General features: G+C 51.6%; 4 protein-coding genes across 4 annotated transcripts; 1 reads left to right on the top strand and 3 right to left on the bottom strand.

Annotated features, from left to right (window-relative positions):
• The first annotated feature begins 120 nt into the window (after positions 1-120).
• On the top strand, positions 121-3,687 carry TrAFT101_007711 (uncharacterized protein). The gene is made up of 5 exons (XM_024900542.2): positions 121-2,216; positions 2,311-2,388; positions 2,448-2,620; positions 2,689-3,311; positions 3,386-3,687. The coding sequence occupies exons 1-5, from the start codon at positions 482-484 to the stop codon at positions 3,426-3,428; spliced, it is 2,652 nt and encodes an 883-aa protein (XP_024759187.2). The 5' UTR covers positions 121-481; the 3' UTR covers positions 3,429-3,687.
• A 290-nt stretch (positions 3,688-3,977) lies between these two features.
• TrAFT101_007710 (uncharacterized protein) lies at positions 3,978-7,446 on the bottom strand. Its single transcript, XM_024898702.2, has 2 exons — positions 4,758-7,446; positions 3,978-4,686 (listed from the first exon to the last, which is right to left on the bottom strand). The coding sequence occupies exons 1-2, from the start codon at positions 6,583-6,585 to the stop codon at positions 4,271-4,273; spliced, it is 2,244 nt and encodes a 747-aa protein (XP_024759188.2). The 5' UTR covers positions 6,586-7,446; the 3' UTR covers positions 3,978-4,270.
• Positions 7,447-8,884: 1,438 nt separating this feature from the next.
• Positions 8,885-13,509, bottom strand: TrAFT101_007709 (uncharacterized protein). The gene has a single exon (XM_024908431.2). The coding sequence runs from the start codon at positions 13,051-13,053 to the stop codon at positions 9,472-9,474; it is 3,582 nt and encodes a 1,193-aa protein (XP_024759189.1). The 5' UTR covers positions 13,054-13,509; the 3' UTR covers positions 8,885-9,471.
• A 3,057-nt stretch (positions 13,510-16,566) lies between these two features.
• Positions 16,567-17,006, bottom strand: TrAFT101_007708 (uncharacterized protein). The gene has a single exon (XM_066128125.1). The coding sequence runs from the start codon at positions 16,912-16,914 to the stop codon at positions 16,684-16,686; it is 231 nt and encodes a 76-aa protein (XP_065984241.1). The 5' UTR covers positions 16,915-17,006; the 3' UTR covers positions 16,567-16,683.
• Positions 17,007-17,138: the final 132 nt, after the last annotated feature.

Genomic DNA, 17,138 nt, shown 5'->3' with positions numbered 1-17,138 from the left:
AATCTACACTCAACTGGTTAAGCGAAGTGGCGCAGCGGCCCAGAGACAAGATGCCAGTGAGTGCGTCGCTGCAACTTGAGACTGCTGGGGTCGGATTTGAGACAGCGGTGACGCAACGGCCTGTGCAGTCTCAGCAGCAACTGAAGAGCGTGACTTGCAAGGCCTTGACTTTGGACAATATTCTATAATCTGGAATGCAACGGCAAAAGACCAAATGTCAGCTTGCCCCGTGTTTTAAAAGCCTGGCCTCGGGTTGACGCCCACAGCAGCAACTTAGTGCCCCAACAGTCTACCGGGGGCATTATAGCAGAGCATAGCATAGCATAGCTCTCTTCCCTTTTGCTCCTTTCTGCAACTCCCTCTCCCACATCCTCCCTCCCTTTCGCCTTGCTCTCTTCTCTTCTACCTCTCGCTCACTCATTTTTCTTTCTCCTTTCTCTATTTTTCCTCTCCTCCCACACCTCACGCTGGATCCACGTGCATGTCGCCACCGCCAGCAGTTCCCGGCACGCCTGGAGACGAGCAGCCCAGCAGCAGAAGCGCAGATGCCTCCGAGGTGACATGCATCCAGGACCCCTCGGCGGGGCTGGTGCCTGATGCGACAAGCATATCCAGCTCGACGACAGCGACCCATGCGGCTCCTGATCCGGGCGCTGTCCATGCAAGCCACAACGTCGACGACAACGCGGGGACTCGGTCCATGGCGGCGGCAGCAGCGACATCCTCTCTCGATCCTGACGGCGACGCCCACGCAGCGGACGGAGACAGCAGCATCCGTACAGACGCCACGGGTGTGAAAATCCCTGCTGCGATCGCTACAACAGCTACCGATACGACCGCGGCTACAGCTACAGCTACAAGCTCAGACACAAGCGAGCTGCTCCCAAACCAGCACACCTCTCCAAGCGCCTCCCTACCGGCGACGACAGCCAGCATGGCCGGCGACGAGGGGGTCAGTGGCAGACCGACAAATGCAGATGCGGAGCTCGACCAAGCTCCTACAGACGAAGCACACGAGCACGAAACGATACCCACCGCGCCCAAGGAGCCCGCAGCTGCAGTCGAGTCGCCTGACGACGCCATCTCATCCTCCGTCCTGACCATCAAGCCCGCGGATGCCAGTCCATCCTCACTTATGCGGCCCAACTACCCAACCAGCTTGCTTCTCGCGCCAGAGCGCCCCAGCTATGTCGACCCGACGCCGCCCACGCCCATGGCCTCTCGCCCACCTTCTCGAGCCCTCTCCGTCACAACCCGAACCGACGACGATACATCTCCCACCAGGTCCAACCCCGAATCAGATGAGAAGCCCTACGCCAGCGAGGATGATCAGGAGGGCTCGCAGTCCGAAATTCAGAGCATCATGGAGCAGTTTAGCGAGGACGGCGGCGGTCCCGATGCCGAGGAGGTCATGAGCCCAAGACTGGAAATCGCATCGCCCATGCTGGGCACCTCGCTGCAACATCCGCCTCGAAAATCCAGCCTGGAGCCTCTTTCGCCCGGGTTGGCTGGCCAGCTCCAGGGGCTCAATGCCCTGCACATCTCATCGCCCGGTGATAACGACTTCGAAGGACCGCCTGTGCCCCCTAAAGACGGATCTATGGGTACACCCCCAAGAACGAAAGACGCACGGCCACCACCCATCAGTGTTGCCTCACCGGCGTCGCCCACCATGTCTATGCACAGACCGCCGCCTCCAGAGCCCGAGCCCGAACCGACCCTTCCTTTCGACTTCCACAGATTTTTGGAACAGCTGCGGAATAAGAAAGCGGACCCTGTGGCAAGATATCTCAAGTCATTCCTCTTCGAGTTTGGGAAGCGCCAATGGATGGTCCACGAGCAGGTCAAAATCATCAGCGACTTCTTGGCCTTTATTGCCAACAAGATGGTGGTGTCTGAGGTATGGCGAGACGTCTCAGATGCAGAGTTTGACAATGCCCGCGAAGGCATGGAAAAGCTCGTCATGAATAGACTCTACACCCAGACTTTCTCCCCAGCCATTCCGCCTCCAAAGCCAATACCTGGAGCAAAGCCGAGGAGGAGAGGAGGCGATCCGCCACTGGGCCCTGGCCGGAGAGGCCAACACCAAGAAGATGTGGAGAGGGACGATGTCTTGACACAGAAAATCAACATTTACGGGTGGGTGAAGGAAGACCATCTGGATATTCCGCCAATCGAGGACAGTGGCAGGCGTTTCCTCAAGCTGGCACAGCAAGGTGAGCTTCATTCTTTATTCTAGCTCTCAGATTCCAGCGCTGGCAGCGCAATGATGAGATGCACAACTTTGCCATGCTAACCAAATTACACCAGAGCTGTTAAAGATAAAATCATATAGAGCACCCAGAGACAAGATCATTTGTGTTTTGAACTGCTGCAAGGTCATATTTGGTGAGTCCGGTGGCTTTTTCATGCGCTTTATTAAATTGACACGCTTGCTGACTGAATAGGCCTGTTGAAACACAGCAAGTCAGATTCATCGGCTGATTCTTTCATGCCGATGCTTATCTACGTAGTACTTCAATCTAATCCGGAGCACTTGGTATCCAACGTGCAGTATATCCTGCGATTCAGAAACCAAGAGAAGCTTGGTGGAGAGGCAGGATACTACCTGTCTTCTCTTGTAAGTGCATTCATTCACGTCCTTATATTCCCAATATAGATAGATACTGACATACTGACTCAATATAGATGGGTGCAATTCAGTTCATTGAGAACATGGATCGTACTTCTTTAACAATAACTGACGACGAGTTTGAGAAAAACGTCGAGGCTGCCGTCTCCGCAATTGCAGAGAAGCACCAAGCCATGTCTCCAAAGGGACCCCAGGAGCAGCAGCAGCAGCAGCAGATATTCAACGAAAAGTCTGTACCCCCCGAGTCTTCATACGATGGCGCAGGGCCGTCTGCTCCCCGCCGCTCAACAGACCAGAATGAATCAGACAATATCACAGCGCCTATTACTGGGCTATTACGAACAATCCAGAATCCGCTCACCACAATTGGTCGCATGTTCTCAGACGATGGCGCTTCATCATCATCGTCCCGGCCACCGCCACCACCACCGATAGGCCGTCCCTTGGGCTTCCCTGAATCCGTGCCCTTGCACAACGCTGGAGACGACAGGCGGCGTTCAGACTCAAGATACGCTCTTCCCGCAGAGGAAGCGGCAGCGAGGCAGGCGAGTGCTGAGGTGGCCGAGGCGCAGAGGCTACATCGTGCCGAGCACGCAAATATTGTAGAGACGCTGGCAGGCATGTTTCCTGATCTGGATAAGGACATTATCAGCGATGTGGTCTACCAGAAGGAGGGAAGGTATGTTGAAAACTCTCCATTTTGCTACTTTTCACTTTGAAAGATTTTTGCTAACCTGGAGTGTGTTCTAATAGGGTCGGACTGGCTGTTGATGCGTGCCTTGCATTATCCTCGTAGTAAACTTTTCTTCCTTAAGAAAGACGATACCTTCTCCCTTTTCTTTAAAGCTGCTAGATAGACATTGGTCCTTTTTGGGTTGTGACATTGTACAACGGTATGCATCGATTATATATATTATTTTTATCTCCCTTATCACTAGTAGTCTATATACATACCACCGTCATGGCCGTGGATGCTCACGGAGTAATTTGTTTTGTTTCTTGGAATACCTATGTGTAGTGAGCGCAGAGTCAGCTGTATTATCGCATTAATCTCACATGAATCATATCCTGTTCAAAAATGCCTGCCAAGGTGGAATCGCTAATGCCAAGTAAGACGCGTAAATACTAAGTAAATCAAGAGACAAAAAGTCATTTGCAGTCTAGGGTACGACCATTTCAAAACGATTGCGTGGAGTAGTCATCCAACGACGGAAGAAGATCGATCGTCCAAGTCAATCTAGATCAGGTATTTAACTCTCAAAAATGTCAAGTCTATTTCATCTAATCCAAGTCTCATGTACTTGATGTTAACCCACCATATATGCAATTCTATTCTAGGATATTGGGACTTTTGGCTACTATACGCAGCTATAACACACAAAAGGAAAACAAATCAAACACGAATAAGGTATACACAAACAGCCCACAACTTTTTTGTTAATAGAAATGATGACACAAACGAAGGAGTAAAGCGAGTGAATGAATTATAAATACATAAAAAATGTCGCGGCTCTCTACAATCCACCAAAGAAAAGATAAACTCTCGTTACATCACAGCCACTCTGATTCTTGATACATAAGGATTTTTGGCTGGCCGGGATCTCATGAAGGCTCACGAGAGCTATCGTAATTTTACATTTAACGGTATCCAGAGTAGTTCTGGGACCCTATAAACTCGTGAGGCTGTACTCCATGTCCATCGGAGCTATGACCCCTGGTAGAGCCTCTAGAGTTTGGTCGACTGTTATCCCCACCTACAGCAAAGTAGTCTCTCGAAAAGTCGTGGCCTGATTCTCCTTGCGGTCGAGAACCGGTCAAGTCGCGATACATGGGGCTTGGCGTAGTACCCGAAGACAGTGCCGGGTGGTATGTCGACTCTGGGATGCTGGGGGCATAGTATCGGTCTCCCGTCTTGGAGTAAGGAGGCAAGTTCTCTTCGTGCTCAGATGGGATAGGAGGGTACATGGGTGCCTCCAAGTCAGCCTTTGATTGAATGAGCATAGTATTGCGGGCATCGAGAGGCGTCAGATCATCCGATTCTTCACGCAATTTCTCTGCAAGCGACTTGTTAGAAAAAACTGTACAGTAAACAAATCAAGGTATGTACTAGTAGAAAATGACTTACCCATATCCTTTCTGCGCTTGCGGTGAGGGTTCATCTTGATGGTAGCATTAATAGCATTCCATCCAACAAGGAGTGCAAGCGCAACAGTCAATGTAGACTGAATAGCGATCATGACGGCGCCCATGACGGTTTGTGTCGTCTGCTCAACATTGAATTCGTCGACAAAGACAAAAACGCAAATAACAGATAGCACACGGACTACCGCAATGAAAATATTAATCATCGTGCTGGAGCGGCGCTCAAAGGGGCGTGTGAAAACCAAGAGGGCCAGCATTGCCAACTCGACAATGAAGCTGACAATGGTTTGAGCCATACCATGGCCATCTCCCGCGGCAACAATACAACCCTTGATAAACGTATAGGCAATCATGGGGATGAAAAGCCACCAGTAGCTCTTTTGATAGGCCTCATAAAACATAGAATACTTGATCCAGTTTTCCTTCTCCTCATAGAGCTTACTAGCATCGCCATGCTGAGCTTTAAGCCTGTGTGCCGTAATCCAGATTTTGAATCCAAAGAAGGCGAGGATGCCAGTGAAAATTGCAAGAGAAAGAGCAGCCAGCACCTTGGCCGCCCAAGAGTCACCGAGGGTGAATTGGAAGACGCAGTACAGTACCCAGATTCCATATAGAAGCAGGATAAGAGAAGTGATTGTTCGAGCAATGGATCTCCAGTAATGGTTGCGGAATCCGATAAGAGACTCAGGAAATTTACCATACAGAGACCAGGCTTCGAGAATGACTTTGACTAGCAAGATACCCGCGACGATGGCAGCAATGATGATGGCAACGACAAGAAGTGCAGTCATGAAAACGTCTGATTTTGGCACGCTCAACGACTCTGCAAACTTCTTGATGCCTGAGATTGTCTGAGTGACGTGGCCCGTGATGGTAACATCGTCGTCACGGCGCACGAGCCTTGCAAGAGCACCCGTATCTGAGCTGCTTGTCTGGTTGCCGGATTCAAGGGCTCTGGTGAGATTTCTTAGGTATGCGACACTGTCTTCGGTAAGGTTACCGCCAGTGTTGGCTCGGAAGTTGTCGATACCGGTCAACAGACCGTTCCATGGAATGAGGCCGACAGAGAAGGCAAAGTTCTTTGCGAAGCTGCGGTAGACGGGGGGATAGTTGACTGAGAGCATACCGTTCATGGCCATGCCTTGGAACCATCCAGCCACGTCTGTGAAGCTAGGGCTAATGCTGGCGACTCCAACACCAGAGCCTGCGGCGCCTCCAGACATGGCCGAACCAATTGCAGTCATGCCGCTGGCAACGAGAGATACACCGGCGATTCCCGCAGCCACGTAGGAAACAGCTGGCACGCTCATGGTTTTTCCATTGGTTACCTCGGCGGAGATACAGGCTACCATGCCCTTGTCAGACTGCCTATCCAGCTTCATAACTGCCTGTGCAGAGATATCTGGGACAGAGAAAGCAATTGCTGGAATCATGGAAGCATATTGGGCTGGGACTTGCTGAACTCCGCGAGCAGTAAAAGGTCCATTGGGCAATGGGCACAATTCGTTTACGAACGTCTTTGGATCGCAGGGGTTGAAGCTGTTTGTGAATGCGTTGACACCGTAAGCCGTGACGTCGAGACTCGCTGTGACATTCTCGCTAATAGTGCTGACTCCCTCAATGTCGAATGTGACGGTCTTGGCGTCGTTGTCGTAAGTGATGCTGAGTTGCTGAATCGTGATGGAAGGCAAGCTTCCGCAGTCGGTAAAACCAGTCGTCGTCAGGATCTGATCGCCCATGACTCCCGTCATCAACATCGCTCCCAAGCATAACGCCCTGCGGGTCGTCGATTGTGATGTTGTTCGAGCCATATTCCGTAATTTTTCTTTCGTCCCAGTGCAATTAACAATCGGAGTAGTTCGAGTCCAGATCCGAATTCCCACAAATATCGTTCGCTGTATAAAATGCAAGCCGCTGGGTATATATTCCTCGATATGGCAATCTACCCAATAGAGTAGCAACTTTCAAATGAGATTCGTTTCGCCAATCGTCTCCGTATCGATGTATAGTCTATATGGTTAAATGGGTGATGGAAAGTAATTATTCGAAAAAAGAAACAGTCGAATAGTCCGGTATATAAGAAAAAAAAAGCAAATAATGCGCTGAGAAGAAACGCTCGTTTAAATCAGTAGCTTGCCAAGTCGAGAGCAAGATGCGACACTCTTATGGACAATAGAAAAGAAAAAGCGCCCACAGGGCGAGTCCCCAAAATGGCCAGGGTCAACCTGAGAAGAAGTGAAGAAACGACGCAAGGAAACGAGTGGCCAATGCTGTCTACTTCTTTATAATTCAAGGTATTTTGGTACAGTCACCGATTATTGTCTTCACGGCGGGGCATTCATCAAGGAATGAGGGCGATGTGTATAAGAATCGCGGCAAGGAGGGCAGTAGTGAGTAAGGCTCAATTCGTCCGGCAAGGCTCGATTAAGCTCAGCTCACTGTTATGGCACGATGCGAAGCAGGGTCTCCCAAAGCATCACAACGTGTTGATAGCAGGAGAGCAGGCCCAAGACGAGTCGCCGAGGAGGGAGCGAAGAAAACACAGCAAATGAATGACGGAATTCAAAATCGAGCAGTTGCTACAACGGATAAAAGAGCGAGCAAAGAAAACAAACAAAAGTGACGGCAAGTGAATTATGAAAAGGAAGGAGAAGAAAAGAAGGAGAAGGCAACCGCCGCCCAGAAACCCCCAGGAAAACGAGGCCCAAGCTGCGATTCAATGTCCACGGTTGAAACATGCCGAAAGGGGATGCAGCACCAGCAAGAGCCGGGGTCCCTCCTTCCCCCACCTCCAATGCAAGCCTTGGAAGTCATGCAGTACCGCTACCAGGGAGGTACTGGCTGGACCACCCACTCCAGCGCTAGAGCAAGGTTACGCCCAGGTTCACTGTTCCTGGGCGCTGCATGGGCCGCCCCTTCCCAGCGGTCTTAGGGGCAGATCCAGTGGAAGGGGTCGGAATTGGTACCTGCGCAAGACCCTGATTGGCCAGGCGCGGGTCGAGGCTGGAGAGCAGCGGCGCTGAAACTCTCCGCCAGAAGCTCAAACCGGTCCATACTTGTAGACAAGGCACCAACCAATACGCCGATATAAGCAGCGGATGAGCGCATAATCAACATGAGCATTGCAGCAAGTGATAGACATTGCATGGTTCGCCCAGGACTGAGATTCTGCTCGAAAAGCAGATTTCCACCAATCCCTGAATCGTCCCATCATGGTACAGCATGGTCATTACAGATAGCCACGCACCAAGCGACGGGGCACCGACCGCTAGCTACCTGCCCAAGATTTCAGGGATCGCCCAGCGAAATTACACTCGCCAAAAACCTGCCAGCAACGAGATGAGCCCTTTTGGGGGTAACCGAGCGCTGCACCAAGATAAAAATAAAAAATAAAAAGGTATTTCTCTGTGTCTTAATTTAGGTTTCTTTATACAAGAGAGCAAATTAAATTGGGCGAGAAATAAACGAGAGGCCGCCTATCGTCTGGTAGGTATTTCGAGATGCAACCTTTTGATGGAGAGGACACATTCGCATCCTGGTGGGCAAATATTGCCTGCCCAGCTAGTGACATCCTAGATGGATGATCAACACATGTTATCATTAGACAAGCTGCCAATAAGAGATTGTCGGAGAAGGGGAGATGCTGTAGAAAACTATCGAGTGCTGAATTGATCGCTTCTCAGTAGACGATCTGATGTCCACTGTAGATGTTCATCCCCAAAAGTTCTCTCTTCCACTCCATGATCTGCACTGCATTGTACCTCACCGCACGGCCCCGGTCTTCTTCGCCTCAAGCATAGTAGACACAGCCACCCTAGCTCCTGTTTCTTCTTAATAAAGAAATGGCCGAGAAAACGCACAGAACGGAAAAAGAAAAACCGAGTTGGTTCGTGGTTTTGTGGTACCCGCCGAGCCAACCGCTCTTTCATGTCGAGATGTAACCTGCCTCGACAAGTTATACAAAGAAGCTTGGTTCATACCTAAATGGCACAAAGTCATACGCGTACTGATATTTTCTCCTGATTGGCACTAGTACGAGTTCGCTCGAGGCAGCAAATTTTAGTGGAACCCATTCTACTCCATGTTGGCTCGTATCAGTAATACGCCCCCCCGGAATTCTCCCTCCTTGACAGTATGTGGTACCTGTGTTATCAAGGCATATACATGTAGTCGGCCGTTGACATTTTATATTCCTCTTCACAGACTTAGATGCTTTGTAGTGAGAGGAAAAAAACAAAGAAAGGTGGAGGAGCTATGTCTTGTATAAAGCGTATTATGCAAGACATGTGCAGCTTCGTTATCCAAGTCAATGGCTTATAACGTACAAGATTGAATTCTTTATTCCTCTTCAACGCACTTTCCGAATGATTGCTATAGCTAATGGATAATGTAATATGCAAGAAAAAGCAGGGGAAACAAAGGAAAGGAGATGTCCTGTTTTGTAAACTGCTCTCCGCAATGATCCAACTCGCATGCTAAATCGCAACAAAAAAAAATGCTTATATAACAAGCTACTGTAGTGAAGAAATACTGCTGCTCGTTCCTAGCCCTTCATAATAGCAAATTGAATCCATACCTTCAAATTTTATCCAACTCTAATATGAGCATGAACCAGTGAAAAGAGAAAAAAAAATGAAGAAAATGAAAAAGAGAAAGGGAAATTGCGTCGCATGATAACCTAGTGGTCATTCAACGCTTCAATAAAACCCAGACGCCTGCTGTCCATCATCCCAGCCCTTGGTATCTAGATGAATAGTAGCTCCCTGATGAGGGGAATGTGAGTAAGTCGACAGCGTATCGTGTCCGCTGAACGGGCTGCCTTGGACGCTCGAAGGGTCTATCATGCCGTCGTACATCTGCGTGTTCATAGGGGGGGCAGCAGCGACCTGTACAGACACGTTCTGCAAACCCAATGCATTCAGGGGTGGGAATGGCTCCACCTCATTTTGGATTGTCATGGCGGTATACGGATTTGACCCCTGTCCATACGGAGCCGAGGTGACGGGCAGGTCCTGAACCCGCCGGCCGGGGTCAAACCCATGAACTAGCGGGCTAGCAGCCATTGACTGGTTTTGGTGTAGATTTTGGCTAATGTTGTCGAATTGAGGATAGAAAGACGAGTGGAATTGGCCAGGATTCATCACCTGAGAATACATGAATTGATTTTGGGCCTGCGGATATGGCATCGATGATGGTTGCTGCTGCTGCTGCTGCGGCAGCGGCGGCATTGGTGAGGCCGAGGAAAGCTGCTGCTGGCCATTGTCTGGATATCGCATTGCAGGCGAATTTTGATCTGGTATGAGTGGAATTTCGTGCCGTGGAGGGGGGTCTTGGACTGGGCTGATGATGGTGTCCGCTGCCAGTTCTTTTGCTTTGGCCGCTACCAAGCGCAACACAGGAAGCGAGATTTGCTCCATATGCTTGGCTAGGTGAACAGTCAACTTCTTCCACGTCGGGAATACTTTGCCGCAGAACCGGCACGGTTCTTCGTGCGGCTGTTTGTTCGTTTCTACATGGCAGCGCTCAACCTTTTGCCACGTTGGATCGACTGTGCCGACCTTTTTCATTGCCGCCTTGGTCTTCACCTTGGGTTCTTGGAATTTGTGCTCACGAACGAGGTGTTGCAAGAAATTGTCGCGGCGATAGCATGTGTGCCGGCAATCCTCAACATCGCACGTCCACCACTCCAAGTGGCGGTGGCCCTCATTTTCATGGCGGACCCAGTCGGCCTTGCGCTTGAAGATCTTGGGATCCCGGCATTTATCCCACGTACATGTGAAAGGCTGCACATCCTCGTGTACATGCTTGGTCCAGTCGGATGGCTTGTGGAACTTCTTCTTCTGGTAACACAGCTGGCATTCAAACTCTGCCGGCAAATGTTGTGTTGGCGGCATGGGTATATCAGTTGGGAAGCTCTCCTGGTTAATGGCGCCTTCAGTCGGCGTGACATCATCGTCATCATCGTAATGCGTTGATAATGCATCTAATCCCTTGCCATTGCCATTATCTCCTCCCCTTGAACTCAGCAGGTTCGCTGAGCCGCCCAGTGCCAAGCAGAGCGAACCGCAAGGGCAGTTGGCCCCAAGGCCGAGGTGTTTGACTTTGTTATTAAGTAGCTGCTTGTACCTAATAATCTGCTGGTGGGCAATTCGATCTACAAGGTAGCTATGTGCAGGGGATAGTGCTTGGTTCAGGGTCTGGATGTGCTGTTGAAAGCCAGCAAAGTTTGGAGTGATGTCATCAATGATATTGGGGTTCATCTTCATGTCGTTATCTTCGTAAAAATCGTCGTCGTCGTCATCGTCGTCGTCTGGTTCGACGGGAGCAGCGGCTTGCCTAAGGGCTGCTACAGGCGGTCCACCAGATTTCCTCCACATATCAGCGAGGCTAGAGTGACCACTATCGATATTACTGTTGTTGGGGGCGGCGGATGGCTTGGGCAAGTCTGACTTGCTTCGCGGTCGTCTTAGAGAGCCTTTCACACTAAGACTGGGAAAGGGGCCTTTGGAAGGTGGAGGCGGGATGGTGCTGATAGATCCAGCGCGCGAATGCGTAGTACCAATGGAAGCAAAGTTTTGGCCCATGGATACTAAGGCAGTATTGATACTGGGAGTCTGGTGCTTCTTTCCCCAGCTGGGTGTTCGTGACATGGGAGAGAAGTGCGGTAGGCTATCACGTTTATTGTGAGTTGGTGGTTGCTCTGCCTGTTCATTTGAAGCCTCACGCTGTCCACTACGCGAGCGCTTGCGCGCATGTGAACCGCTAGGACGCCGAACAAGACCGCGAAGGTCCTTCAAGAGGCTGCCAGATTTGTTGCTCTTATCACCGCTTCGACTGATGGAGAGCTTCTTCAAGAAATTACCGCTGGTGATGCCCTCGATATCGACGTCGACAACGCTGGGTAAGCTGCGTCGGCGAGTACCCCAGGTTGCAGCTCGAGAGATGATTGAGTCATTATCACGGCACATCCTCTCGAAGCGCTCAATGGCGGCTTGTGAGCTCTGTGGTTGATGACGGCTCTCTCCGCTGTTTCTGATAGAGGGAAGAATGGGGGCATCGGCCCAATTGCGATTAGCATAGATGATATCGTAGTCCTCATCAGCCAACTGGCCAGCGCCATTAGGAGAGTAATAAGTTTGGCCGGGGATGTATTTATTCTCAGTTTGGTCCCCAAGAGGAATGCTGTCATTGCTGTTGCGGCTCTGCTCTTCTGCGGCGCTAATATCCTCAGGAGACGGCGTGGCCGGGGGAACAATCTCATTGAGATTACCAGTAAGCCATTTGTCGACCTCGCCATTTTTCTCCTCAATCTCTTGACGGCTCATAATCTCGTTAATGCTTGCGATGGCCTCCCCAGGCCGCCTCTTTGGATCCAAACCGGCCAGGCCGGTGGTAGGGTCGCGCCGCCATTGCCCCGTAGAGTCTCTAGTAACAGGTTTGGCCTGACCATAGTTCATGGATGATGTTATCAAGTCTCCGGCAGACTCGAGGCCCCCTCGTACCGTCGACGGACTATCTTCGAAAGAACGTTCGACGGTATGGACGGGACCATTGTTATCTTTGTCCCATACAGAGATGGTGACGCGAGGACTCTGACATCTCATATCGACGGGAGCAGGTGCTAATCCGTCTTCGCTGGACTGTGCGCTATCCGTCTGGCTTGGCGTCAACTGGGGTGCTGGAATGACAAGGGGATTGGGCTTGAAGGGCTTCTGAAGCTCCTGCGGTGAGATGGAGCTGGGTAGCTGATGTTGATCCGGTCGCGTGAGAGCTGCTCTCTCCTCGCTTCGTGGTGATAATGTATGGACGGAAGCAGTCTGATCCGGGGTTAGAGGATAATTATCGTCGTTGGCATTATGTTCTTGCTGAGGTTCAACTGCTGGGGTGTTGTTTAGTGAGAGGTCCCATACGCTGTGGTCGTCCAAAAAGGATGGCGTGCCGACCTCGGGATTGGTAAAGTTGGCGCCGAAGAAAGGGTCGTCGTCAAAGTCGCTGTAATCACTGGACTGGTAGAGGCTCAATGTCGAGGATCCGGCAGGTGTTTCTGAGGGGTTCGCAGGGGAGAGAGAGTCACTGTTAACTCGAGATAGGAAGGGTGATAGCAAGTTTGAGTCGATTGATGAGCGCTGCTGCTGCTGTTGCTGTTGCTGTTGTCCAGTACCAGCTGCCACTGGATCGCGGGGCTGAGAGTCGAAGTCAAAGTCGCGATCGAGGGTAAGAGGGCTGTCGGTGTCGTGAGGCACGGAGAACCCTTGAGCGGCTGCCGATGCGGAAGACATGATTGTATCCAGCTGGGGCCGAGCGTAAGGGGATGCCCGAGGATAAGTACTCCGTATATGCGGCAAGGAGGAGGAAAGAGGGAGGTTATGGCAGGAGAAAAGAGAAGCGGTGGCTCTCTATCGAGAGATGCAAGACAGGCAGCCGGGGCCCTGTAGGCCTAAACTGGTGCGCTCTGGAGATGCGCAGCGTCACGTCACTGGCCAGGGACCATGTTCCTGGAGAGCAACGGGGTGGCGGCAAGCTATGATTCTTTTGCTGTGCTGTGCTTTGCTAGGCAGGGCGGGAGCCAGAGCTCAAGCTTTGGGGCGCAGTCGGCAAACAGACGGTCTAGAGAGGCTGCGGCGTCTGGCTGGGAATTAAAAATTAAGATGACAAAGTGGTGTCGGACGAGAAAAAAAAGGGCAGTGGGCGGAGAGCCAGAGCTGACGATGGGATGGGACATGGGCCGTGGGTGCGGCTGGCGGATCTAAAGGCGCTTACCACCTTGATTAGGCTGTCGACGGCACCCCTGCGAAGCGGCCCTTGCTGCCATGTTGCTGGCTCTTGTGCTTGTGCCGGAATCAGTCTTGGGTTGCGCTGCTTGTATGTACGTGCTACCGTGGCGGGATACGTGTATAACCCGAGAGGACGATGTTCCATGTACCAGCTGGTGGTGTCAAAAGCGTCATAGTGGTGCAACCGTTTTTGCTGGGCTTTCGGGCTTCAAGCTGGCAAAGGGCCCCAATGAGCTGCGATTTGGGGTGTGTGGGCGAGTGGGCTGGTGGTGATAGTGATTGTGGTGGTGTGGTGGGGGGGCGAAAATGCGGGAGGGGACGCCTAGTAGCTTGCACAAGGGGCCCCGAGATCGAAATGCGACGGCAAGAGGAAGTGGCAAGCAGTCAATATTCGGTGAGAAGCAGAGGGAAGTGGACAGTACTGTTTGCAATGGATCAAGGAGATTCTGGACGAGATGAAGAGAACATGAGACGGGGCGAGGTGAGCAAAGACGAGATGAACTGAAATGAAGTCAGTCACACGTGAGGCCAAGAGCTGTTGCACTGACTGCTGTTGCTGTTTATAGGTGCTAGACTAGCTATTCAATGCCACATCGAGCTCTGCTAACGGTGCTCTAGCACGCCAGTTTCAGTGCCTCGGGTGTTGCTAGTTCAGCATTGAGCCCTCCGGCCGGGAAACTCAACTGCCCTAAAATAGACTACTGTGGGCTGAGCCTAGAGCAGACACAATTCCCCTCTCCAACAAAGGACAGTCAAAGCAACAACCAGATCAGCGATTCGCAAGTACACAATACATCGCCTTACAACATACATCCACATCAGGACAGCAGCGTACCATTATTCTACAATAAATGACGACGATAGAGCCGGCAGGCAGCATGCAACCGGGATTCCACTCCGCGGGCACCTATGCCGTGCGAGTTCACACCCAACCGTGCTAACCCAGGGCTCACAGAGACGCGCGGTTGGCCGGAATCAAGAAACTCCAAGCGATGCCCAAGTGCTTGCAACTTGCCGGCACAAGGTTACAAGGCAATAATAAAGGTGCTGCTACGCTGCAGGCATTGGATCATGGCCTCCGGGGTGGGAGTTCACGTTAGACTCTTTCCAGTCTAGACACGGCAACGCTCTTCTCAGCTTCGCTCCAGACGCTTCGCAACAGGAAATAATCGTCTCGTTGCTGCTCCGCGCCAAGTGCTGCCCTCCCATCTTCATCGTCGATTGTGTCAGGTCTGTCAAACTCGCATAGCATGTCACTTGTTGCAGCCTCTCGTCTCCATAGCCTCCACCGTTTAAAAAAGCCTAGCTGGACAGCAGCAGCACTAGAAGGAAGAAGGCTCTGTCTGCTTCGCCGGTGGGGCTGACCCTCGATGTCAAGTGGAAAAACATGCTGTTGAAAAGCCTTACGGGACAGCGAGCTAAGCGCGGTAGTGCAGTACCAGCCTCGTCTCAGGAAACACAGCGCCTGTCAGGTATCTTATCATCTAGAGCCGCCTGACCCCTGACAAGACTGCGCGCCCAGCCCATGCACGAGGGTGGGCACGAGGCGCCGCACAGTCTCCAAAAGCGTTGGACCTGTCTTTGAAAGCGCCACTTTGGGCCATAGTGCGCTCCGATAGCCCTGCGAGGCTATCCAGCACGAAGTCCAAGTCAGGTGGTCCCAGCCCCCGAGGCGTTCTCGTGGTGTGGCTGCGAACCGAGACGAGATGGAGCACCGCCTTGTTCTCAGGCCTAGCGTTATCGAAGACTCGATCGCCAGGGAGCACACAAGGCAGCTTAGGGTGCGAACCGCAGCACATCACGATCAACTTGAGACAGACACCGCCATGACATCAGCACCGTGAAATAAGGTTGTCCGACCGGCGCAGCATAGACGGGAAGACGAGAGATACTAGCACTACCTATGTGGTACTCCACTTATGTGCTCGTGCTTGGTCAAAGGGCATATGGATACCTCGTTCGTCGTGTGTTTAACTCGTGCCTCGCTTGTGTGGTACGTAGCAGCTCTCCGAAGGATCAAGGCCATGCCATACTGGATCAGCAATGCATAAGGTAGTACGGAACACTACATACGTCCTGGTAAGACGCGATTTGTTTTAAGTCTTTCGCAGACTCTCAACAGCTTGAAATTGATGCAACCCCCATGCGTGCCAGCAGGATCTAGCAGCAACATGCTCCGTAGACGTGGTCCAATATGCTGCTACTGCGGATACTCCATATTCTGACATGCGCCGAGGTGCTGTTAATTATTACACTAGCCACGGATCAGATATTCGGCTTGCTACGTTATCCGTCTGCGTTCAATCACAGCAGGAAACGGAACAGAGCCGCGGCAGCAGCGATTAATTTCCCGGCTGACTCGGCTCTTGTCAACACCCTATAGCTAGACTTCGAGTTGTGCGCGGTGCTTATCGCGGAGATTAAGCAGAGAATTCCGGACATGAGGATTGAGGAAGTCTTGGCAACTCTTCCCCGAGGGGCAGGTTCCAGGGCTCCCTTTCTCGAGAGCGCGGCTAATGGCACTTACATGCGTGCTCCATACTTTTGTAAAGTGTAATATTGCAATATTGCAATACTATAACGAACCACAAAGTGTGCTTAGGGGGAGCAGCAAGCAAAGCACTGCCACATCCCGTGCGTCCCACCATGCGGCTGAAGACGCTCTTTAGACTCGACGATGCTATAGCCAGCACCGCCTCACTCCAATATACTCTAGTGCCCGCTTGCAGCTACTATCCCAAGTAATGCCTATCATGGATGATAGTAGCATCGACCATCTGAATATTGTATCCTAGAACATTCCACGGAAGATTCATTGTCTTACTTGCCTACTCACAAGCCACGCGCACGCAGGCCCTCTCTTCCGAAGCCTGCATGAGAATCCTGTATTCAGCCACATATATACTACCTACTGTATGTGGCAGGTTAGGTGTATAAGGCCGCCGTGAAAACAGCCCCATATTAAGGCAGACTCAGACTCAAAGCATTAACGAGGCGCCTCGCGCTTTCAAGGAAGGTAAAGCTTGGGAAGCAAAAGAGCAAGATCCGAGACTGGGATAGTGCCCTCTCAAGCGAGCGGCCTCTTTCAAGGCCCTCGATCCGTCTCGTCCAGTTCCGCTACTGCAGCGCCACCAACTACTCGGTCTGCTTGATTTGGACACCGCGAGTGCCGGCATGGGAATCCATGAGTCTCGCCCAATCTGCGCAGGGAGATAAGCGCGCCGCCTGATCGATAACCGCCAGTCCAAAAGCGCGGCTGCACGTTGGCGTCGCTGTGTCTCCTGCATCGTCTCGTCTGTGTGATCCTGACACCGGTGGCGTAGCAAAGGTGGTGGGCTGCGATTTCGCAGGATCGACTCGCCTCATTTCTACGGGATGAGTCGTGCAAAACACTTCATGAAATCTTTCCCATATCGGATTGAATGCCGTGCTCTTTGTACGGCAAACCAGGTAGACAGCAGACAGTAGATGTGCAGATAGCGGCCCAAGGTAATTGCTGCTTTGACGGAGATCAGCCACCCCACGTCATTCAGCCACGTGATGATTCAACCGCCAACCGCCATTCAAGCCATCAAGTGATTTCATCGCCA

This window comes from Trichoderma asperellum, chromosome 4 (assembly GCF_020647865.1).
Source record: "Trichoderma asperellum chromosome 4, complete sequence".
Lineage (NCBI taxonomy): Eukaryota > Fungi > Ascomycota > Sordariomycetes > Hypocreales > Hypocreaceae > Trichoderma > Trichoderma asperellum.
This window is presented reverse-complemented; position numbering and strand designations above follow the sequence as displayed.